The 25,653-nt window shown below is 43.0% G+C and overlaps 2 protein-coding genes across 2 annotated transcripts; one reads left to right on the top strand and one right to left on the bottom strand.

Moving 5' to 3' along the window:
• The first annotated feature begins 2,856 nt into the window (after positions 1-2,856).
• LOC107192438 (guanylate cyclase soluble subunit beta-1) lies at positions 2,857-20,933 on the top strand. The gene is made up of 13 exons (XM_015581690.1): positions 2,857-2,906; positions 3,229-3,302; positions 7,657-7,757; positions 9,150-9,268; positions 10,913-11,068; positions 11,647-11,800; positions 11,990-12,144; positions 13,805-13,933; positions 14,040-14,122; positions 17,924-18,115; positions 18,652-18,889; positions 19,559-19,699; positions 20,772-20,933. The coding sequence occupies exons 1-13, from the start codon at positions 2,904-2,906 to the stop codon at positions 20,931-20,933; spliced, it is 1,707 nt and encodes a 568-aa protein (XP_015437176.1). The 5' UTR covers positions 2,857-2,903.
• Positions 20,934-23,457: 2,524 nt separating this feature from the next.
• LOC107192425 lies at positions 23,458-25,444 on the bottom strand. The gene is given in 2 exon segments (XM_015581669.1): positions 23,458-24,362; positions 25,273-25,444. Coding segments are annotated over 2 exon segments (1,077 nt in total).
• Between the last annotated feature and the right edge of the window lie 209 nt (positions 25,445-25,653).

The following is a 25,653-nucleotide window of genomic DNA, read 5'->3' as shown; positions in this document are numbered from 1 at the left end:
ATACTCGATATTGCGGCCCCGATATAGCGAATCCGTCTTTGAACTTACTCGCGACAGCTGCGAGGGTAAACATGTGCGGCGGGCTGCACCAGCGTACGGAAAAGTGTGTCGACGTCACGCAATGTCGCCACTCGGTAATAGGGGTAACGAGGCGACGCTGGATCGGGACCGAGTAATCCCGGGGACAACAAGAATATTTCGGGCGGGATTAGAGAAGAACCATACCCGTAAAAGTTTCTCTTACTATTTCTGTGGACGAAGAACGCAACCGAAAACCGGCGCCCGATTTCTACTCTCGATGGCGCACCGCCGACGCTTGTTCCACAAGCATTTCCGCGCTAGCGAGGAAAAGAGGTCAGCCTTAAACAGTCGACGGCCGAGAACCGACATCAAGTTCCCTCCCAAGTTCGGCCGGGATCTCGTGATTTCAAATATTTACGTTCACTGGGGACGTCCTGGACGTCGCTGAAATTTTCAAAGTACCCGACCAGTCTCGAAAGGAACTCGAGAAAAACGTTCCACGAAGCATCGTGGACGCGAATGGCCATACGTTAAATTTTTATCCGCACTGCTAATGATTCCACGCGCTCGCGAAACGAGCGTAGCCAGAAATCCTCTGGCGTCTTTGAAAGAGAATTCGAGACTGTTATTCGGTCGGAACGATGAAGAGGTTGGGGCGGAATATGTTTTGATGAAAATTGATCAAAGTCTCGACGGTGAATTAATTAAGAGTACTTTGCGACGGAAAGGTATCTAGAAAACACGGAAATGCAACGTTCCTCTTTTCGCGTTGTAATTAATTTGTTGGCGACGGGCTCGAGTAGCAGCAGCAGCTTGTAATTTATGTCGATGGTAATTTCATTCGTGTAATCATGACCACCTGCATTTCAGACAGAACAAGAGATTTAGATGCCGATGAATCTGTTTGTTCGATACGTTGAACAGGTAACGGTGGTGCGCGTGGACCGGCAATAAATTTTTGTACGTTGCGTACGACAACGTAACTACGAAGTGGATTTACAGCGTGATATTTTCGCGACATTCATCGTCGCTATAATTCGGGAGCGGTTTTTACAGGGGCAAGGACGTTAAATAAAGTTATAGGTGTCATGTGACTGGTGGATACAATCTGCTAGGGGATAACTCTACGTGAAATAATAAGTCGAAAATGTGCAATAAAATTGTTTCATTTGAGACTTCTGTTGAATACGCGTGCAACCGAACAGGACTTGGCTACCGTGTCTGCTTACTGAATTCCGTTTCTACTTACTACCATATGACAAATACGTGCGTCTAGAATTAATTTTCTCTATTTATCTGAAACGAACAACTGAACAAATTTTATTCTATATTTTCGACTTATTTTTTCACGTAGAATCACCCCCTACCTAGTTCTACCACCACTGACACGACACCCTGTATAATCCCCAGAAGCATAATAATACAGCCTTAAGTTACAGTACTGATTTTCGGATTCATTGAACACCGACGGTAAATGTATTTTAATTGTAACTGTTGAATGTTTATTGTCAGGAAAGAAGAAGATGACCGTGACAAAACTTGGAGCAACGAGGTACCCTGACCTGAAAATATGTTCTGGTCGAATCCGGGTAAACGTGATTTCGAAAAACTATCTTCCAATTACACGTAAGAGCAATGCATACACTGCGAACATCGAAAGGCAAACATTCTTTACCAATTGTACATTTCAATCAAACCTGCGACTCAGATTCTAAAAAGTAAGGTTACTCTGGTTGAAGTACACAACTCTACATTCAAAAGACAAAGATTCCCGCCCCCGACACTACCGTAATACGACTAATGAAGCCGTAGCACCGGTGTGCCGCGAGGGTGCTCCGCTAATTTCCGGTTCTCTTCGTTTCAATTTCGCCCCAACGACGACAATGCGCGTCGCGAAAGTAGGCCCAGTCCTATGGAAGGCGGCTGAAGCGCTACGAATTCCTGCCTTCGTTTCTAATTACAATTTAAGCCGGAGCTTGCCTTCCCCGTCGCGCGTCTTTCCCCCTCGGAAGTCGAGATTTCACGACGTGGATAATGCTTCGCATGATATATTCTTGAGCTCCTGTTTCGCCGAACGTTAATACAGAATTAATCACAACCGGGTTCGTCAGCGTAGCGCCGTTGATTTTGCCCCCAAAACGTAGAGAACCTTCCGTTTCCGGCAGCCGATCTGCTTCCGGTGGTCCGCCGTAAATACGAAACGCTATTTCGAAGGTCGAAAGCTTCAGATAAAATCCCCCAAACACTTCGACGCGATAGCATCTCCTTTATTCGATGTTTGAGGCCAACAAAGCTCGGTCGAGCATCTAAATGAAACGTCCGCACGCGTAGAAGAAAGACTCTTTGTCGGCGGGGAGGCAAGATCTAGAAGACGATCGAATCGAGAAAGAAAAAAACACAACGATCGACTCGACAGGGGTAGCTTTCTGGTTACGGGAGCGACACGCCGTGGAAGCGCGCATGCGCACGATCCACGAGAGTTCGAAAGAGAGTGGGGATAGTGTGCCGGTCATTGGTTAGTCATTAAAACGGTCTTTATAAGTATTCATCCGTTTGAATAATAACACTGTCGAATCGACACGTCGTGAATGGGGCCAGTAAAAGCGGATTGGGCAACAGCCGCGGGAAAAGGGTGTTGGTAGGGCGGCGTTCGGTTCGGAGCGCTCGGTCCTCGAAGACACGAGTATAACACAGAGGGTTGTGTCTAGGTGGCGCAGCTGCGAGCAGTAAAATCGATACTTATCGTCTCTGACGGAAGGCAGGCCGACTTTCCAGTACGCGGCTCGGTGTGCACGAGGTAAACACGGTTCCTATGGCAATTAGAATGGAATGATACGCGGGGAAGGATTCTTCTCCCGGTCGTCGGCTTCCCATTGATCACCATGGTACGTTGAATTAACGAACGGACGACGGAAAGATCGGTGGATGGAGGAGGATCGTATGTACGTGGAGGACCGTCGCGTCGTGTCCGCGCGAACGGAGAAACTGGACTGAGACTGACGTGCGAGATACAGCTGGGACAGGTAGTACCGATTGACAGTACGCTGTAGGGATTGGTATATGATCCACCAGTGTGACGAACATGCCCGGTTTAAACAAAATTTCGTAACCATGACGCTCGAATGACAATTCTGAGAACATCGCCGCGACGGTTTGGCATGTCTAGCTGCGGGAAATATATCTGATATTTTGTCTCCTTATGTGCAGTACGGTTTTGTGAATTACGCCCTCGAGCTGCTGGTTGTGAAGACCTTTGACAGCGAGACATGGGAGGCGATAAAGTAGGTACAAAACGTGGGCGCGCGCCCGCGCGCGCGATTCCACGACACGCCGACTCATTCTCTCAGCTCTTTTTGTTCCTGTCCTCCTACCCTGCTGTGTGTGTCTGTGCCTTTTGTTTTGTCGCGCACGTTTCTCACACGAGAACATCGTCGTTGCTCCTCCTATTGTATACGCCAGCTGTGTGAATTGCGCACCACCTTCTTCCGTTCGATTCCGCGAATACGATAACGCTTCTTCCGTCGCGTAAACGAAGGAATTCGAAGTGGGATCGCGAGGCTTTTGGTTCCAGGCCACGTGGCGTGTCCACATGTTTGATCATCCAGCTTTATTTTACTCTAGCTCCATGCAACCGTGCAGCACGCGTCTCCGTGACCCGAATCCTTAGCATTCTTTAATTGAAATTTCGCTCACCTTGGGCCCCCGCCACATTTCTTCAAGCTCGACCGGGGCGCGATCGCGGAATTTATATTGAATTTCCTCGGCCAATCGGGGGGCCGGGCGAATGATTGAAATTTTGATTCGAGGAGGTTCGTAAATATTGTGCTTGCGTAAACTGTTCGATGATTTGGAAAGTAAACGTGCACCGGGAGAGCTGCGATAATTAGACTCGTGAATTGAAATTCGAGGGAAATTGCATGAAAAATTTTAACGTAGAATTCTTTGTAGATTGTACTCTTTTGTATTGTATTGTAATGGTGTTATACGGAAAATTTGGAATTACTTTGTTTCGACAGAAAGTGAATGCGAAATTTTTCGTGGAGAATATATTAATGAATATTTGAATTTCTGTGCATTTCGTTTGGTTGATGAGGAACAGAAGTTACAAAGTATGTTTTATCTTGTAAACGGTAAATAGTGTAAATGGTCTGAAATTTTTTATTAGTCTTGTTCAGGCAGTACTTAGAAGCGGTTACTTTAAAAGCGGTTCTGTATAAACACGATTATGTCTGCTTGTGTGGCTATTACTGTGCTCGAATATTTCGTTTGATGAATGAAAATTGGTCAAGGACTTTATCGAATGATTTATAAACTATGCTTACACCGCGTGTACTATCTTGCTGAATATTTCATGAAACTTACTCCACGGTGCCTTATGAGCCGCTCAGTTTGTTTCCTCGTTGAAAGCACTACGCGTTGAAGCTTTGTGACGCTACCGAGGTGATGGATCTTTATGCACTTCCATTTTAGCAATTTCAGGTTAAAATTTTATTCAATTCAGGCTCGAACATCTGCATTCACTTTAGTTTCGACTCACTTAACATTTATATAATTCTGCTTTCATATTTGTGTACATTGCTTTTGAGATCCAATAATTTTTATTCACCTAATATCTTTTCATATCTCTAATTTATTTACTCGTTTAAATGAGGCTTTGAAGAGAGAAATTACACTTGCGGCGTAACAAGCTCATGGTTTTTAATCATCTCCGTGTGTTTTATATCAAGCTTGTTTAACATTCACTGGACGTTTACCATGGAAGATGAATAATCGAGCTCCCTTTGAGATTGCAACGAGGCGGAAGGTGTTTGAAGCCCATTTAAATCCCTTGATGTAAAGATAAATAAGCGGAAATAATTTCAAACAAGGTACACAAATTTTTTGTTTACCCGACAAGCATTTCCAATCGAATAATGAGAATCTGCATTGGCCATTGATACACTGTATTAAGTATAACACTCTGACAGAAGAGTAATTGAGCCCCTGGGAATGAAAGTGATGCAAGCAAAAAAAGTTAGAACGCTGAATTACCTTCGTGTCTCTGTTCTGTACATTGGATATAACTCTTTAAAAACTGTGTTCTCAGACCAAGGAAACGTTTACTTATGTCACTGTCATTCTCAACAGTTTCTGACGAAATAAACGCCCCCTTCTCACCTACGATTACCATACTTTTTACTGTACCATTCTTCTTCAGATACGTTGGCAAATTCACGGCACTCATATTTCCTTAATGTCCCTTTTAGACTCGATAATTTTTATATACCACAAATAAACCATAAACAAACAAAATTCCGGTGACAGTGTGCTCCCTTGTTGTCTCCATCGACGGATCAACAAGTTCGCGGTAATAAACCTCTGTTTACCTGATCTTCGGAGTCTATTGATTCGGTGACACGGCAACATATTGGCACGCGTTCCTTGCTCTGTTTGCTCACTGGCCAGGGGCCCGACGTTTCCAACCCTTAAATCCAAGGACCGTACAATCGCCTGCATGAATCTTTCATTGTTTGCCAATCGAACTGTCTTTCCGTGGCAGCAAAAGGGAATCGTGTCACGCGTTTCGTTTCTTCGCGGGGTCACAATGGCTTCCGTCGGAATGGGCTCACAATGCTCGGCTGAAACTTCCCCGAGTCATAGCCGTGGAACGTAAAAAAAGAGCGATCCAGGAGAAACTTTTTTACGCCGCGAGCAGCAACGAAATCCCACGCTCGTTCGTTTCTCCATGGAAAACTCCGGGGCGCAGTTTCGCTGGAAGCTGTGAAACTCTTCAAAAACACCGGAATCTATAAGGAAAGAAGGGTAGAAAAGGGACAGCTGACTCGTAACGCGTGTTTATGCACCGTGAACGGTGTGTTGTTCGTTGTTAGAAAAGCGAAATTATCCAGAAATGTTGCCCGTGAAACGTTCAAAAATTCAAGAACTGGGCTTTGAAAGTTCAGCTGACAAGAAAGTAGCTCCTGTCGTTTGGAGACTTTAATGGACTCTGAGTTTTGTAATTCTGTTGACCTTTTTGTGGTTCGATGTGCCTTCATATGGGTAATTAGGGAATTAACCCCCTGTAACCCAAATTAATTTTTATTGTTCAGACAACTTTTTCATCTGCACACAATGATAATGTTTCACGGAATTGTGGGAAATTCGTGTGCGGGATAAAAGCGGGGGTCGCAGCGAGAATCGGGGTTAACCTGGGGGAGTAAGATTCGACGATGACTCTTAAAAGCTCGTGTGAAAAGGGTCACTTTAGCCGTGCTAAATGGCGTTTCACGGCGTGCCTCTCTGCTTCGTGTTTACAAATTGCGTGATATAATTTCAGACATCCTATTCGTTCGTTTCCGAGAGCACACAGGGACCGTGACGAAGCTTTTGATAGGCACTGTGTCCCATTTTAGTCTATACATATATATGTGTACGTATAAATGACACCGACTTGTCTACTGGTATCGAAATATGTTATCGAATACATGTTGTAATATCCTTCTTAGAATCGTTCATCTTCTCGCACGGAGATATTTGTCTGTTTCAATCGCAATCTCCTTTAATCTAAAAATAAGTTAATAGCCGAATATCGTTATTTTTATTCTCACGTATACGATAAAGCCGTTAGAAAGATAAATTCGGACAGATATGTAAGAGCTTCAAAAACGTTCATATGGAAATGCTACATCAATTTTCCAGAAACGAATGTTGGTGCCATTTCCACGAGCCATTTAAGCTGAATTTTATTCCCAGTACAGGGGTCCTCGAAAAATTGCATGAGAATGCTGACTCGAGCTCAGGGCGACAGCTCATATCCATGTCAAACGGCGAGACGCCCTTTTATCCTTACTTTGTAAACCTAATAGAAACTGCCAAGAGGCAGTCTGGGCGACCCGTTAAAGTACACGGCTTTTGCTCCACTAACTTCGTTAGTTGTCAGACCGACAATTAATTCGCTGTGACACTATCCTCTAAATCGAAACGCTCGTCTTCCGAGATTACCAATCCTTTCGCTAATTGTATAATCGTGCTTCCTCTTCCTGTCGGCATTTTTCGTGCTGTCAATAGAAAGTGAGAAAGGCGAACTTGCTATTAACATAATAGTGTAAGATGGCTTTTGAAAGTTGAATAAATTCAATCTTCACGAGTGTAGAGTGTACGACAGTGATTTTTATTGGACAGCGTAGCCTCGAGGTTCTTTCATTCAGTCATAGTATTATGCTAATCACGTGATCAACAGTATTTTATATTATAAAGTTGCGGCATAAAGTATCGCTAAAGTTAAAAAAGAAAGCAGTTGCGTTTCCTTTCAACAGGAATCACTGTCAGACACTGTACGTTGTCACTTTCGTAGCCATATTTCATTTCACTGACAATCAGGAGAAGGCACTTGCGTAATTTTTTGCCGAGTATAATTTATACCTTCGCCAACCTGCTTGGTATTCCTTTCGGTGAGTGGATTTTCCTATCTGCATACGCAAATATTATGTAACTTTTGAAAATGTTTCTTTGTAATTCTTTTCTTCAACTGTCTGTCTGTGCCAGAATTACAGAATAATGCATAATTCCAAAACAAGCTAGTGATTATACACGCATGCGTTCCTTGGGATTTCTTTAATTTGAACCCACATGTTTATTCATATTTTGTTAATCCAGGAAAGATGCAGCAGTTAATATGGATGGCCAGTTTCTGGTGCGCCAGATCTACGATGACGAGATTACGTACAACATTATATCGGCTGCTGTCAACAAACTCAGTGAGTCTGACTTTTTTTCTCAATTTTAGATTCAAGTTAATCCTTAACAACGAAGTACTTCTGATTATGTATACAAATCAATATGAAAATGTGTCCGTCGGACACTACTAGATTGTGTAGGGTTAAGCAATATATTTGTACATCGAATTTCACGAAGATACTTATTCAGAGGCAATCTCTATTTTTTCCATACTATAATCGCGGCACCGTAAAATTCCATTTTCGACGCCAATCTATAAACATCCTCTACCAGTCTATAATTTCTTCATTTGTTCCTCGTTTGTTCGACCTCTCCGATGGTTTTCGAAAAAGAGAACGTAAGGTCCGCGGACATGGGTTCTCTGTTCATCGGACAAAAAGGTAAAAGCGATGTAAAAGTAGCAATTTCGTCTAACAAGATTCACAGCCAGGGAATTGACTCTTGGAGTCCAATTGATTCTGGCCTGATCTATAGCTGACCACGAACGAAACGAGATTCTCTGTCTCGATGTTCCTACCTTTTACCTCTTCCATGCTTTCCTCCAGCTCTTTTTGCCCACCGAACCGGTGACCTCAGCGACGAAGGAAGCGTCTGAGGCACGAATCTTCTAGAGCCTCTAGCCGGTACAAGACCCTGTTTCCTTTAACCTTCTCTCCATTCTTTCCACCTCTTTTTACTGTCTTCAGTCAGAAAAGCGGTGACCTCAGCGGAGAAAAAATCCTTTTAGCAGGATCGCTATAGCAGCTCCAGAACGAAACGCGATTCTCTCTCTTCTCGATCCTTTTTTTCGTTCATTTGCATGTTTCAGCCAAAATTGGTATCATATTTTAATGTCACGTAAAACTTGTACTTTCAAGCCCTGAACGATCTGTCGGTAACTGCTTCCTGCCAAAAAGTGATGTATAAGCGAATACAAAGCTATTATTTGCCTCTTATTTCAATGTTACTTATCCTAGAATAACTTATCAGACCATTTAACAATAGAAAAAGGTGGGCATTCTTTGGACCACTTTCTTTCAATTCCACGCGGGTCACTTAAAGAGTTAATACATACAGAGTTTGAATATTCTGGTCGCTGTAGTTTTCTACGTACATCATATAAAAGTGATTGTCCTGGGGTTTTGAAAATTTAATTACAAAATTCAACCGGTGAAAAGTACAGAAAACAGTCCTTTCTTTCTACACAAATGACTAAAAAATTGCAAATTTTTACTTATGATGTTGCAGCAAATGATTATTATGTCCTCATCATATCCTGTTGATCCTCAAATATCATCATTCAATACTCGTTAGAATCCTAGTCCACCGTACTCGATCGGCTCAACCACCGCGAATCGATCCATCGAAATTCAAATCGAAACTCCGCAAAAATAAAGTCGCAGCCTGAAAGAGAAACCCGTGTTTCGTTCCAGACATCCCGGCCAACGAGATTCTGGAGCTGTTCGGCCGGATGTTCTTCGAGTTCTGCCAGGATTCCGGCTACGACAAAATCCTGCAGGTGCTCGGCGCAACGCCCAGGGACTTCTTGCAGGTAGTAGAAGATCGTTACACACACGGTCATGTTCGACCGTTCACTTTCGCGGAACGGCCGAGGAGATAAGATTTCCCCGGGCGCCCGGTGACCGACTCCGGGATTCCATCTTCGATTCCGTTTCCATTCCGCGCGGGTTCGAAGTGAAAGTTTCCCCCGGCGAAAGATGACACGTAGGCAGATCGTTCGCGATTTGACCGACGCTCCCGGCGGAATTGCTCGAGGCCAGGCGAATTCTTTTTCGTTCTCCTGTTTCCCCTTCCATCGAGTGATTTCTGGGCTATTCGACATTGGCTGAAGGAGAGGGACACACCCGTGCACCTGCGTGTAACCCGTAGGAATTTTCATTCGCGCATTCCCCGCGTCCTGATGCATTTCTAAACTCGAAAGAGACACACACGAGACCCGTTCACGGGAGAACACGACCGACCGGTCCTGTGCGCACGATTGCGGCAACGTAGCCGCTGAGTAATTGGACAAAAACCGCGTAAACTCGTTTACGCGGACGGAATACGGGCGCGGAATTATTGCCAGAAATTTTCCCGTCCGCGGGTAATCGAGAAATTATTACATCTGTTCGGGAGGTTTTTCTTTCGTGAACTGATGAAATATATCATAGTTCTTTCGGCGGGGCCAATGAACAGTCCTTGGATTTGTCGAAATGTTCCTTAGGCGAGAAATTTAAATCGGATTTCTCTGGTTGGAAGACACTTTTTTGTTTATAGTACTGCACTTTCGAATGAGATTTTAATATTATTTGGAAAAAAATTGAAAGTGGAGTTCTATGGTCCTCATATTCATGAATTTTGAAAAAATTGTTATAGCTCTACCAATGGATGATTCACTACACTGCGTGATGTAACTATAAAACCAGCTTGAAATTTTCAATCTTTATGTATTGTGGTTAACACCCGCAGTCTACTCATAACTCACCGTTTCAAAACATACACTAAAAAATTATTTTTCTAGTATCAATAATACTTTGGATAGATTAAACAGCTGGGAACAATCAATGAAAGAGTCAGATTCAAAAAGCTCCAATTAAACTACTAAAGATTCACGTCAGCGACTATTACCAAAAGAACCACCCAGAACAGAAGAAACAAACTTTCATGAATCCAACACTCAATCTTAACCGACGAATGAAATCGCACAAACTTACAACCACGTAGTAGCAAGAAACTTTAGTTCGCGATGAATGCGCGGAACGCGATTAGCAAATGGAATGCCATCGCGGAACGAGATCATTATCGTGGCGTTTTTCCTCCTCGAGGTTTCATTTCCGCTTCTCCCCGTGGTCTGGTATCACGAGCAAGTTGCATGTTCACGTCTCGTGTCGGTACTCGTCGAGTTAAGTTAAAAAAAAGGAAAAAGAAACCGTCACGCTGCTGTCGTTGACGTTTCGTGGCCAGTATATCGATCTGCCGATAATTGGAATTAATAGCTCGTCGAATTGATGCCATAGCCGACAGATATTGTATAGTTGGAATTATGTGCATTTTCAAAGGGGAATGGTTCGGAAACATAAAATCCGATCATGGAAAACGCGATTTCGCTGGTCGTCTAGATGGAAATTAATATCCCCATAATCTTTAATGAGCCACAGCAAACTGACGCTGAGTCCGGTGACACGCTTAATTGCAGAATTTGGACGCCCTTCACGATCATTTAGGCACTTTGTACCCGGGAATGAGGGCGCCCTCTTTCCGATGCACCGAGAGACCGGAGGATGGGGCGCTCATATTGCATTATTACTCCGATCGACCTGGTTTGGAGCACATCGTCATTGGCATCGTTAAGGTATTTTAGGAGACCCATAACACGGGATAGTTATCAAAATTTTGAAAGCTTGTGTCGAATGATAGATGTTGTACTTCCGTGGATCCCCGATAGATTTATGGGTTACGGAATTATTAAGTGTACAAATTAATTTCTGACTTTCTGTTCATAGATTTCTTGTTTATTCGCAAAAAATAAAAAAAACCGTCTAGAATTTTTCTAGAAATTTTTCTTTATCAATTAACTCAAAATTATAGTTCACAATGCATGCTCGAAGTTATTGAATTTAACCGTGTGTACTCGAATATCAATGTAATCACCAATATCTGACAATACTGGAAAATAGCGGTATGCTTCGATGATCAGAATGAACGATTCAATCGTCGAAAAATTGGACGATTTACGCCGAGGACATTGGCACAACGTTAACACAATATGAATTTTTACGTCGTATGAAACAGCTATTGTTGGTTCCGCGTATAACGCGCATGAAATCGATCGGCATCAGTATTTCATTTTGATCGCAACGAAATTCGTTCGGACGTGAAAGCAACGTGCCGATTAAACGAGTCACAATAATCTTTTTGTTGGCGGCGTAGACCGTGGCAAAGAAGCTCCACGGAACGGACATAGAGATGCGTATATTGAAGACGAAAAATGAGTGCGATCACGTGCAATTTCTGATAACGAACACCTCCGGCCCGGGTGTAGTTTCGAATCCTATGATCGCCGAATTGGAGACACTGTCCGTGGGTGAGTAAACGCACGAGTTTTTCATAAAAAGGAAAACACAGAATTATTCGCCTCCATAGATGATTCAATAGAGTCGTCGTTTATTGCAAAAAGCTGGATTCGAAGAACAATTTTCGCACGTAACATCGATTATGAGTTTAGACTTGGTCGAATACCTTCATGGGAAGTTTCTTTCGGATTTTCTCGCAGAACCGAAAGTCAGCCCCATGACGTTCTGCCGAGTTTTCCCATTCCATCTGATGTTCAACAGAGACCTCTACATAGTTCAAACTGGATGCACCATAACTCGCGTTATTCCCCAAGTGTGCACCGGTAACTGCAAGCTGAACGACATCCTTCTGCCGGTAAGTCACCACCGATTTAACTTCTCTAACTGTTATGCATAACTTTTATGTCGTACACAATTACTGCTTCTTGGATATTTGATGCTCTTACCGTGAGTATTTCTAACGTACGTATACGATCGTCAGTTGATTCTAGACATACGGATTGAAAATTCTATGAATCTAGTTAAAAAGAATTAAATACGCTAAAATTTAAAACATAATATAGAAGTATGCACCTATGAGACTGGTGGTTGAAATCTTATGTTTGATGATTGAAATTTCCTATTGTTAGTGGCCTTTACAGAATGATAGATTTTAATCGAACTGCACACTATTCCTGCATCCTTCTCTCTGTCGGTCAATAAAAGATTCAATCCCTCTGAAATTAATCGCCATCCAGTTCTTCTTTGTCAATCACAGAGATGCGTAGATGTATTTCAGAAAATACTAATTCCCTAAGTCCTTCGGGGCCTTATATACAATCTAACGAATCCACGTGGGATCAAGATTTTTCCATAAAATTTAACGTTAAAGAGGCGTAACACGGGTCTACCATAAAAAGTAGCTGAAATCACACATATATCCGTGGGCATAACAAGAGATGACGGATCAATAACCGCGTTTTATTTTGCGAAACGCCGCCATTAGTTCCCGTGGACCACGAAATTACGTTATTGTCCGGCACGTCGGTGGCCACTGGCGAGGTATAATTCACGCGGATTCATACGCCACTGATCATATATCTTTCAAATGCGGTTTGTTTCAAACGATATGACACGCGCCGCTGGAACAGAATCATTTAACTTCATTTGCATAGCCGCTGGTGCATACGTCCGCGGGTGTAATCAATTATCCGCCCATTATTATTCCCCTCGTCACAGCTGAATCCCCTGTCGAGATCTTGAGAAGTCCATAGTGTACGAATCGTTATTTCGCAATCTGTCGCTCGCCTAGGACAGTTATCGCGACAACTCACTGGTAAATCCTCCTTTGTTCGTGGTGTAGACGTTTTCATGCATCCGCGACGGTGAATTCGGCAAACTCTGAAACGTTACGTGCTTCAGAAGTTGGCAAGAATTTGTTCTTCAAAAGATTTGAAGAACAAATTCAAGAAAATGGATTGATTCTGTCCGTATGTATAAGGTTTGATGGGTTGATATGGGGAAACTGGTGTGAAACAGAGATTTATTTACCCTATTAAGAGTTACATTACTTTACAATTAAAATACAGATGTCACTAAGCATTATTAATGCTCTGGTCGTAATCCTAATGTTCCATGGACGGTTGTGGTGTATACGAGAGATTTCCTTTTCTAAGTTTTATGTTTTCAAAAACAAAAAATACTCAACATCTTCGTATTCATCTTCGATCTCGTCGCTGGAAATAGCTTGTACCTTCAGAACGCAATTCAATAATATCCTTTTCATCTACACTTTCATTATTTTCAAACTCGTCTTTTGCGTGTGTGTCAGATCAACCGTGACCTCCGAAGGGTTATACTTTCTACTGTAATGAGCGTTCATACAATCGTGTATGCAAAAAATAAAGAATAATCAAATGACAGTGAACACCTGCGAATTTAATGGTAAATTCTAGGTGAATATATGTATACCTGAAGGTAATACGTGTACGTGTATCTACATTTAAAAAAAAATGCAATTTACCTTGTTTCCACAGATCAGACCACACTTGGAGCTGACATTCGAGAACATACTGTCCCACATAAACACCGTATACGTGCTTCGAACGAAGAAAGGAGTGATGCGGGTGAACGCGTCCGAGGAGTACTCGTATCTACGCTTGAAAGTTAGTACAAATTCCGATACGGATGAATATTTCACCAAGCAATTCGTAGGAACGTCCATGGATAAAGCGTGTTCCGTTGTCACGGCGACGTTTGTTACGTTTCCAGGGACAAATGTTGTACATACCGGAGTCGGACTTTGTCGTTTTTCTTTGCTATCCCAGCGTGATGAATTTGGATGACCTAACCAGGTGAGCTTTTACGTGGAATTCTTATACCTTCGTTCATATCGTGAAACATCTCCTGTAAAAACCGATGGAAGAAAACAGTTGATGTTCCATATAAAACATTCGTTCTAATACTATTTATTACTTCAGAATTCTCTTTTCACTTTTAAAAGTATGTACGGAATTCGCATTTTTCAAAACGTATACCTTCATTTGTTAGATAATGAAGACTGTAATTTCATGAATTTAAATCTTTAACTCCCAGTGTTGCACCCCTGCAACATTCATTTCACAAGTATATCAAACTCTGTCGCGAGTCAATATCTAACTTTTGTCAGCAAGAATCCGTAGTTTCACTGATATGAATAGACCTCAGCATTTTCAGTTGAGAAATTTAAATATTTCTTCATAAAATAAATAAATAAAAATAAAAAATAGAAAAAAAATATATATTTGGACTTAAAAATAATAAAATCCAACATATATATCAGTCTCATCATTTTTAAATAACGATATTCGCCGCAACATTAGTTTAATGGAAGACTCTTTCCTCTGTTCAGGAAATTCGTATCAATATACTCATAATACTAATATAATTTTACTAAATCTCTATCAATTACTAGCGTTCCACTTTACTAATCCTTCGCTTTTCGATTCAATTCGCTTCTGTTTAAAGATCCTTCGAATGCCAATACACTGTTCATACTCCTAAATCCTCTTGACCGATACGTAATCTGTAAAATTTCTCCGTCGTTTGTGTTTTAATATAACTGGATTTAATTTCGCTATTTGCACGGATGCGTTAATCCGCTTCGTAATTGTAGGGTTGTCGCTAAATTGGATTTCATCCACAGCGCGTTTTGTAACGCGTGTGGATTGTTCGATTCGGTCAGACTTGTGAGCACGCGCGCGTCGATCACCCTCGTTTCCCCCGTTGAACGTTCTGAAACCTGTAAAATCGTCGACAGGGGCACCGTAAATCAGCGCGAACAAATGGCCAACGGGAAGAATGCAACTCGGTGAGTTTCCACTTACAAAACGCGAAACACTGTGTGTGTTGCGCGTACGGATCGTCAATTTGCATTATAAATGATCGAAGGTATTGCTTCCGTTTTTAACTAGGATATACGAGACGGCAGTGACATATCGGATTTCCGCGGCTAAATCTCTGTCTCGTGCCGTTTGCAGTTCTCATTACGAAATGCTTGATTATACGATATATTCCATTGATCCTCGTAACAATCAATAAACGGAGTAATTCCTTGTGCAAGAGTCGGTAAAGAATGTGGAATAAAATTTATTCAAAGAATGCTCTATGTTCGGGACGATCGAGTGGATGGATTTATTCGAATCTCATTCGTGGTTACAATAAGTAGAAACAGTAAGCAATGAACAGACAATTTGGCCGAGTGATATTAAGTGAAGAGCCCAAACTTCGAATTCATTTTTCTCTAAAAATCTAATTTTACACTATAATTTACACTATTATTTTATACTGTGTATATCGAATGTACAATTACAACAATGCACTGTTGGAATATCATTTCTCTTTCCAGTGTATGGTATATGTATACATATATGTATCGCAGCGACAGCAGACTTATGGGCGGCGCTCTACCCAGCCCGTTATCGCGAATAGAGGTGCAGCGTGGCTCGCGGTTACTAAGTAGGCACCGCGTATTAATTCATCGTGACGTACGTACGTATATATGTATATACACTGTTCCCCGTCGCGGAAAATATTTGTCGCCGTTGAAATAACGGGCTAGATAGCCGTTCGATAGCAGCCGAAGCGATGGTTCGTATAATTACCGCCATTCTTCTGTCTCGTACTGCTATGCGCGCCGCGCATAAATTCTTGTCACGACTCCGCCGAATTGGCCTCGTTCCTATAAACTTCACCCTTGTTTGTTCTTCTCGCAATACTCGCTACAGCACCCAGCGCGCCTCGTTTTTCTTCATTTCGTTCTTTGGATGCATTAAACGTCCCCCAGGTCGTCGCGTGTCATACATTTTAACGCTGTTACGCAGCGAGCACGCAGCCTCGTGATCCTTTGGACCCTCGAACGACCACACCTGGGTCTATTTTGATCCAGATTTTGCGACGATGATGATACGAACAATTTACATTCACTGTTAGAAAACTGAGAATAGCAAAGTAATTACTAATTTACATTTAGAAAACCGCTTCTTATGTATATTTGTTGTGGGATTAGTAATTGGCAGCAAACGACTACTCTATGGACTTTGCATTCGACTCTATCGCTTGCTTTTTGTGTAACCCTCTTATCCTTAAAACTGTGCTGTCATAAACTAACTCGGAGTTTACCTAAAATTACGATACTACATTATTATTATCGAAGACAATGATCTTCAACGTTCGAAATATCAATTGGCGTAAGAAAGTAACTTACCTTCGTATCAGAAAAAGGGAGAAAGGTAAGAGAATGGAAGTCTCATCGTTCGCCATCTTTTTCTGTTTCTCTCTGTCTCTCTCTGTCTGCCCATTAATACACATTTCTCTCTGTATTTACGAAACTCCGGTTCCGCAGTTGGTGCAGTCGACAGTCGAAAGTTCTCTGACGATCATTTTCACTTTTACGCCCTGTTCTACAAGCTCCTCCTTCAACTGTCAGCTGTACTTACAATTAGTCGTTCTACTATATACGAGTCTAAACTGGGCCAGTCACGATCTATCGTTTTCCCGGCAACAGCATCGTTTCTAAAGGTTAAGACGGGTTCTTGTAATTCCTTAAAAGTCCCACTTTTTGAGAATCGTCAAAGTTCATCCTTCAGTGATACATCTGCATTGTGCAACTTTGACGAATACATACAAAAATTGGAAACTATCAAAATTGGATTTCTTCGCGCAACACGCGTAACACCGATGAAATTCGATATCGAATGATCGACACATTAGGCGACAAGCCTTCCTCGCAGCTGTCGATGCCCCGTGTTCTACGGTTAACGCTCAGATAATTCCCATTGTAGTTACAGTTGCGCGAGGATTTATTCGAGCAGAAGCGTCGACGTAGTTAGCGGATAAATTTAAAGCTTAATTGAGTTGGCTCCCATTACGCCGGCTGTTTACTGCGATAACTTTCTTTTGTGATACGAACAAGGACCTGTGATATCCTCCGAGCATTGGATTAGACGCGTCAACGCGAGAGTTACGTGCAGCTGGATTACTTCGTAGTAGCAAAGGCGTCGGAAAAATACGATTCAACGCTCAGAAATAAATTTTCCCCGCCCTACGGAACCGATATTTTTCGCGTTCCCCATCTCCCCCAACCCGCTGTTCGTTCGCTCGTATGCTTCATTTTCCATTTTCATGAATTTCGAGCAACAGAAACGAGAATTATTACGCCGGTTTATTGAATCGCCGGTTGGGTCTCTTCTGTTTCTCGAAACGGGACGCCGGGATTACGCATCGAGGATGATTGAACAGTCGATTTGAAAATGCTAACGATCAACACACGATGACGCTATCGATGAAAATATTAATGTATTTTTAGAAATGATGTTCAACGCAAGCGAAGTATTGTTTGTCGGTTGAAGTGTTTTAACAGCTTTTAACTCTATCGAACAGAATAGACGAGAGTCGATAATTGCGAATGGATTTTGAAAGGTTTCGAAAAATTTAAATGATATCAAAAACATTACTGAACAAATACATTTCATCAATTTTATAGATCGACGATGAAACGCAGAGTTATAACAAATTTCTGTATTCATTTGAACGTAAACCATACATTTGACGATTCGTCCAACTTTCCCAGAAAATTTATTCTCGATTTCGTTTCTCTCGAAACGTCTTGACATCAGGAGATCTATCTTTTCTTTTTTTGCCCTTTTTCCACGCCATCGATCATCCAGACTCGACGCCACCAGAGATCTCGTGCTGATGTCGGAGCAATTCGAGGCTGATTACAAATTAACGAGGAACTTGGAATTGCTTACCGATAAGTTGCAGCAGACGTATCGCGAGCTCGACGGCGAGAAGCAGAAAACGGACAGGTAAGGATTTCCGTCCGCGTAATTTTCTGATTAAGGAAATCCCCATTGGCCTCGTTTGCCGTTTATCCTGACGCAATTCTATCCAAGGAAGAGGGGGTTGGGGTTGGGTCAGGGGGAAGATCGAGTTTTCCTTGTGCGGGCCTGGAATTTCTTTCTTTTTTTTTCCTTCCCATCCGAGGTACGACGCCGTCTTTAAGCTTCGTCTGTTTCGACGTTCTCCGCGAAGACGTTAGGGTTGGGAGGATAGTAAATACAGGGTGTCTCACCTGGACCTCCACCTAGAGACATACACCGTGTCCCAAAAAAAAAAAGAAAACATGGCATTCAAGCATTAGAAACTCGCAGACTATCAAATAAATTAGAAAACTCCGCCTTAATAAATAAGAAAACGCGAGAAACCGGGGGGGATCAATTTCATCTTTTGGTTAAAGCAATTCCGTCTCGACCATGATTCGAGGAGCAGTGGGTAAACGGAGTTAGCCAGGCTGAGCAGGTGATTAAAAGGAGTTCCATTAAAAGTTCCGGTTGTGCCGCAGGTTGCTGTACTCGGTGCTGCCGATATCCGTGGCGAACGAGCTACGGCATTCCAGGCCGGTCCCAGCGAAGAAGTACGACTGCGTGACCCTGTTGTTCTCTGGTATCGTCGGTTTCGGGGCCTACTGCGCCGCTCACACGGACTCCAGCGGCGCAATGAAGATCGTCAACATGCTCAATCAACTGTACACCGCGTTCGACGTGTTGACCGACCCGAAGAAGAACCCGAACGTGTACAAGGTAAGGAATACCTACCAGACGGTGGTTCCGTTTCCGCGAACGTGTTAATCCCGGAATGTATTCACGATCTTGTCGAGGTATTTTTAAAATCCGCTTTCGCGACTGGAACGAATGAAGTTTCTCGTCCGTATACGTGGATCCTTTAGAGTGCATTAATGCACCAGCGGAAAGAGTAAACGCGAGCTGTTGTTGCTGGTGACAGACGTTCTTTAAATAGCGATGGAGGAAACGGAAACTTTTTAGAACTGTTAAGAGTTTCTTTTATTGGACATGGTGATCGATCGCCACGGTACTTCGAGACGGCGACAAGAAGTTCGTGTGTATATATGTATGTCTACCTGGAGTTACCTTCGAAATTGTATAGTTTCGAAATAGACTGGGTCACTGTTGTCGAATGAGTTTTTATCACACGAACTTAACTTTAAGATCATTTAGCAATATTTATAGAATAGTTATTTGAGTGACTACCGGACCGATTACCTGTAACGAAAATAGTGTTGGGTCATGTCCTTTTGATGGACGCGGTCGGTATTGATCGTACTTGCTGGAGAACGATATTAGAAGGTTGAATTAAGACACACAGTATTCATTATACATCGGGCAACGGATATATGTATTTGAATATACGAGGGAAGGCTTGTTAGCACTGATCCACTTTGGTCGGACTAGGTCGAAACTGTTGGTGACAAATACATGGCCGTGAGCGGATTACCGGAACCATGTCGTTGCCATGCACGGTGTATCGCTCGGCTGGCGCTGGATATGATGGATCTTGCTGCGGACGAAGTGCAGATCGATGGCGAGCCAGTGGTAAGTCTCTCTACACGTTTTACTTTACATTCTTTTCCCGACCAAAAATTGATTCTCGGTCAGATTTTCAAGGTGTCATTGTTAAAACTTCTGATATGATCCCTTGTATTCGTTTAAAGTTTTATCACCTAGTCGATGTACAATTTAAATATTTTTGGAACCGAACCTTTATAATTTTTTACGCGATGTCATCGAAATATCTTTTCATTTCTTCGAGATACAATTCTGGACTCTAGATCCAGAGTGTATTGAGTCACACTTTTCAAACTATAGAGGGGAGAATATCAGAAAGATCTTATAACTTTGGAACCGTTCGGTAAGAATTCAACGAGAAACAATCACTATCGTCGAACTATCGAATGAATTTAAGACAAGTCTCGATATACATACAGAAATAGTGACCATTGCTTTAAGTCCCCTATACAAGACACGAACTTCATATCATATTAACACTACTATGTTAAAAACTAAACGACGAAAAGTTAATACCAGCGAAACAGTATTTCACGTCGACTCAAAGGAAACGAATAATATTCATGTTCACTAAATTCAGTTTGAAATCGTTATCACGTGTCTGACTCGATGTTGTAAGGCAAAGGGTTAATACATTCTGGCTCTAGGATCCACAATTTTTCCTTTCACATAGAAACTTCATCTATTGTCTCGACGATCCTCTATCTCTTTAACCAGCCCCTCAATAATTAATTCTATGAACGAGTACTTCAGGAATCCCTTCAAGTATCTAAGACTCGTCTCGCTTTCCCCTTTTTCACGCGCCGCAGTAGTCGTACTTAGTTGGATAAATGAAATAACGATTAAATAATTCAACGAGCCCGAACGTTTTGCAGCGTGACTTTTCCATCGCGTTTCGAGGAACGCGCGCGCATTCGATTATCCGTAAAAAGAGAGTCTTGTTCATCTTCCTGAATGCACTCTTCCTGTCCCTTGCGCGAAAGCTTCCGCCGCGGGTAACGTTAACGCGCGATACGTGACACGACTGCGCGCACAGAGTACCTACCTACGTTTCATAAGGAGATCCGGCTGATAGCTGTGCGTCGAACTCTTTCGACAGAAAATCACCATTGGGATCCATAGCGGAGAGGTCGTAACTGGAGTAATTGGCCACCGTATGCCTCGTTACTGCCTGTTTGGGAACACGGTGAATCTCACCAGCCGAACCGAGACCACCGGCGAGCCCGGAAAAATAAACGTTTCGGAGGATGCGTACAGGTAACTAAATTATTATTATTTCTCGCACGATCGTTATCGTTCTTATTCGTTCGTGTTTTTCGGAATATTCAGTCCGGACAAAAGTGAACGGTGAAACTGATCATCCTCCGTTTCGGAACTGCAAATGGGTCGTTTAAAGGGACACAGTGTTTCTTTATTGGCCCCACTTTCAGACTCGATATTTAAACGCTATAAGCGGTAGGCTCGTACGGACGTATCACCCGTTCGACATTATTTCTGAGTCACAGCCAATTGTTCGGTAGGGTGTTCATTCTGGCAAACGTCTGAATTGTATACGATTAACGGTCGAACAAGTTTCAATATACGCAATGATCGATAATCGGAGGGTTCTGTAGCGGGAAATACAAGCAGGTCGGGTGTAAAAATTTCTGTAACTTGGAAATCAGAATCTGAGATTTATGAGAGGAGTTTTTGAAGATGGAAACACACTTTGAACTAGAATGTGCTGTGAATACTATTCTATTTGAGTATATATCTTTTCGGTCAGAATATTAACACTGTAACAACTAGTAGATAGAAATAGAATTTTTGCTGCGAATCTAAAGAAAATCATTAACCTTGAATGTCTGAAAAGTACCAATTGAGACTCACATGACGCCACTGTGGCGTCGTCAGTCGTTATACTGTTAATTCACCTCGTTTATATTCTTCAGCTAAAGTGCATTTTCAAGGTTTCCCCAAAGGTATGAAACTCACCTCAAATTGGCAGTGAACAGTCGGTAATCTGGTCCGCTGTCATGACCGTGGCAATGAATTGTTTAGGGTGGCGGTAATTTAATTAACTGCGACGAACACAGGAAAATCCAGTCCGGGACCGCGAGTTGACATCCCTTTGGGAAATTCGTCCGAGCATGCCACGGGGGGTAAAATTTAATGCAAAACGGCATTTACACCGATGCAATTACAACGCTTGTCGGCCGATCTCCCGAGTATTTTACAATCGTTGCGAACGATCTAGGGGCCGATTGGTCCTGATTGACAGACCGACCGGGGAGGACCCGCCGTATTCATTATACGTCTACGGAGAATCGGATAAAATATTGAAAATCAAATTTATTACTTTCGCGTCAAGTGTCCCTGAAGATTTATACGCTTGGACGCAGCAATCTATTCTCGTCAGCTCGTTTCGATTAACCTGGCCGCAATATTTCATAACAACAGCGAAATGACGCGATGAATAATGAATAATACGACTTGGAATATTTTCGACAATATAACCAGCATTTAAGTAGCGTATATTCGATGAAGTACGAACTTTTTTCAATATTCACCTGTCATACGTGTCTTGTATAAAAATGGAATAGATTGCGGACATAAAGCATGGGTATACTCGTGTTGTACATTTCTAGTGCAGACAAAGTTTCTCTGTTTCCCAAGACTCATTAAACTTAGACCATTGCAACTTGCAATTATCGTGAACCTATTGAACCTGACTTTCCCTCGAGCCGACGAAGATTATCTTTGATTCACTGGATTCGACTGAAAAGGTTACTTCGATGATCCTCGAACTTACGTGCGAAGAGACAATTTCAATAAAAATATCACTTCGATGGTACTATTAGGTCGAATTTCACTGTCCATCGCGACCGTTTTCCTTGTTAGAATTTTTCTATCGACTGAAGTAAAATCCTCTCGGATTGAATAACATGTACGAGGCTGTTCGAATGAAATCTTCGAAGACGTTTCGCGGTATCGTAAAATCGGAGACAGGATTTCAAATATAAACCGGAAAATTTGATACGACACCATCGAAATTCGTATGGCTGTCCCGTTGATGTCCAGCTCTCGTTCGATCTGGATGTTCGTCGGTTTAGGAGACACTCGAAACATCGACGAGGGAGGAACTTCATTGAAAAGTTACCGGCTGGCTTTGAGGCACTTTGGGCGATACTTACGGCGGGTGCACGTATTTGGCGCGTCGAACTTCGAAACTTGATCCCATTGAATAGTACGATGAGATTCGTCGAACGACGACAATTTCGATTACGTCTTCGATGAACTTTCAGAGTGTTCTCGGAAACGAGTGAACTACGTATATAGTTCTGAAATGTTACGTACAAAGATATTTACTTTTATCGGTGGACGAGTACTTACCTCAAAACTACCGACAAAATCATGAAAACAGGATTCTATAATAAAAGGAATAGTCGATCTTCAAGGCACTTTACTTTGAGACTTTCCTATACAACGCATCAAAAAATATAGGTACAATCTTCGTTTCGTCAGACTAGAATGATTCCAAAGCATTGTCTCCCACAATCGATTCTTCTTTACAAAATCTTACTTGACATCTCTCGAGATCCAAATACAAAATATCTATACATTTTCTGTAGGAGAGATTCACGTACAAACAGAAACAACTCGTATTCCACATTACACACGCACACACATGCAATCCATTTCACCCAGAACATAAAAACTGCCCGATATACAACACAGTATCGAAAATTGTCATGTCACCTAGCAAGACCACACCAGAACCAATAACAATCCGCATGCAGTAAACATCAGTCGCATAGGAGATCCAGGTAGTTCTTGAGCGACTCTGGGATCTGCAGAGTCTTGATCCCGTGAGGAAGGGCCCAGTTCTCGAACAGCGTCTCCCTGATCCGACATCGACAGAGATGTCTTAACTCCGGTGGACTTAGGCCACTCCTCTCAGGCGGTACAAGCTTCCGTTCCATCAGGGCGGGGTACTGTTCGTACAACGAGATACTGAAGACCCCGCTCTGATCGGCGATGTGACTGGGCGTCTTTATGAACGCGGTGGTGATGGTTCGCAGGATCAGTCTCAGGCAGACTAGCAACGGTTCCGGGTAGACGATCTCTTCTTGGCCTGGTTGGAGGTCGTACTCGTTCAGTCGGGTCAAAAGCATTTCCAGGGGAGAGGGAGCTAGATTGTCGGGCTCTACAGAGGCGCCGTAACGAAGCATCACGAGTAGGATGTCCGGGGCGCCATGTTGAATGGCAACTCGTAGAGGCAACGCCTGTCCGTAAGACTCCATGGGGATGTCGATGAAGCGTCTCTTCATGGGCGACGACTCGCAACGATACTCGAGACGACCAACTGTCGCGTGGTGCAGGAAGTAAACCAATGCCTGTATGTTCTCCTCGCGGTCCTCGAAGTCGCTCTTCCAACCGGACAGGAAGTGTGTCACCCGTATGCCGAAGATCGCGCCCACCAGGATACGCTCGAACGTCTTCTCGCAGTAGAATATGTCGTTTAAGAGACGCGAGACGATCTCGTTGTTGTCGAGGTTCCAGTCGTAGCAGAGCTTCGCGGCCACGTACAGAACGTTGTGGAATTTACCCAGCATGCACACGTAACCGTTCTCCATCATGGCGATGTTGTGGTAGCGGAGGGCGGACATTACTATCCTCTCGCAGACGTCCTGCTTGTCCAGGTTCTCGGCTGCGGAGAAACAAGACTTTGCTTATTGCTTATAAGCCCTTGTCTCGGGAATCGTCTACCAAGATTCGTCAATGGGGCTGTCGGTATACGACCCCTACCACAGACGCCTGGGTTGCTCCTCGGCGGAGCCCCGTAAGTAGCCAAAGGCTCTAATTATCGCTTGCGAGAAAAACTCGCCAACCAGCGGTCGCTACTAAAAACCCAGGCGATTGGGAGAAACGTCTCCACACACCGCCTGTCCCATAAAATCTCCTACAATAACGTGGGCGTGGTATTCGATTAATAATTGAAAGCCAGTTTCTTTGGAAGTTTAGGCTTTTTGTACAGAATTTGATCTTATCCGAAAGTTTATGCGAATATAAAAGGGATAATGTGCGAAGCTAGATGACAGTGACCTTGAGCAGTCAGCGAATCCGTTTGTATTATAGGAAGCCTTTTCGCAAATTGTGTATACAACAAGGTATACGTCGGGTCAACGACACAGATCAACGTTTCTTTCACCAGCCGATACTTTCGATCGCGTCCTCCAGCCGGTGTTTTGCATAATTTTTCAAAGAAAGCAAAATCACACGGGACAAGACGTCGCAGAAGTTTCTCTCCCGCGTCTAACATTACACGGTATCGCTTTCCTTCCGCCATCCCTCCCACCCCTGATCGAATCACTTTCATGGTCGCACAATAGAATTTCTAGCGGATCCGATCGACGAACCTGGTGATCACTGGATCGGAAAATCTACACAGGTGGTTCGTCGAAACGCTCAGGTAAGCCTGATTCGAAGCGGTCGATTCCCGAAAACCCCGTTATCTATCCCACGATCCACGATTCGAAGACTCCGGCTAAATTGTTCCTGACACGGTAATTACCAAACAAAAAAGAAAAAACTATCGAAAACTTAGCAAGAACTGTTACCTGCAGCGCAGCTATTTATCACGTCCGAGAAATAGCCGACCAGCTCGCGACGTTTGTATCGCGAGGCGAGACAACTGCGCTCCATCTCGCTGAACAGCTTGTCGAAATAGCCGTCTATCAGCACCTCCATCTTTCTTTCGAATTAAATGGAAATATTCTCGATCAACGACATGCACTAATTTCACGTTGTTCGTGCGAACGAACCTCGCAGCCAGTTCAACCGAGAATGGATCGCCGACAACGAGGAATTGACACGGGACGGCAGGAGAGCTAATTCGATTAGCTGTTAAATAAGTATTTCAACGGCTTCCTATGCTCGTCAGCCCTCTCGTGGACACGAGGTTCACCGATGTCCGTGGTGGTGTAAATATTTCATCCCCG

The sequence above is a fragment of the Dufourea novaeangliae genome, unplaced genomic scaffold (assembly GCF_001272555.1).
Source record: "Dufourea novaeangliae isolate 0120121106 unplaced genomic scaffold, ASM127255v1 scaffold343, whole genome shotgun sequence".
Taxonomy (NCBI): domain Eukaryota; kingdom Metazoa; phylum Arthropoda; class Insecta; order Hymenoptera; family Halictidae; genus Dufourea; species Dufourea novaeangliae.
This window is presented reverse-complemented; position numbering and strand designations above follow the sequence as displayed.

Coding starts and splice junctions, on each gene's coding strand:
- LOC107192438 (XM_015581690.1), top strand. Junction 7,758..9,149: donor GGCTGCTGTCAACAAACTCA/GTGAGTCTGACT, acceptor GTTTCGTTCCAG/ACATCCCGGCCAACGAGATT. Junction 18,890..19,558: donor AGAACCCGAACGTGTACAAG/GTAAGGAATACC, acceptor TGGTCGGACTAG/GTCGAAACTGTTGGTGACAA.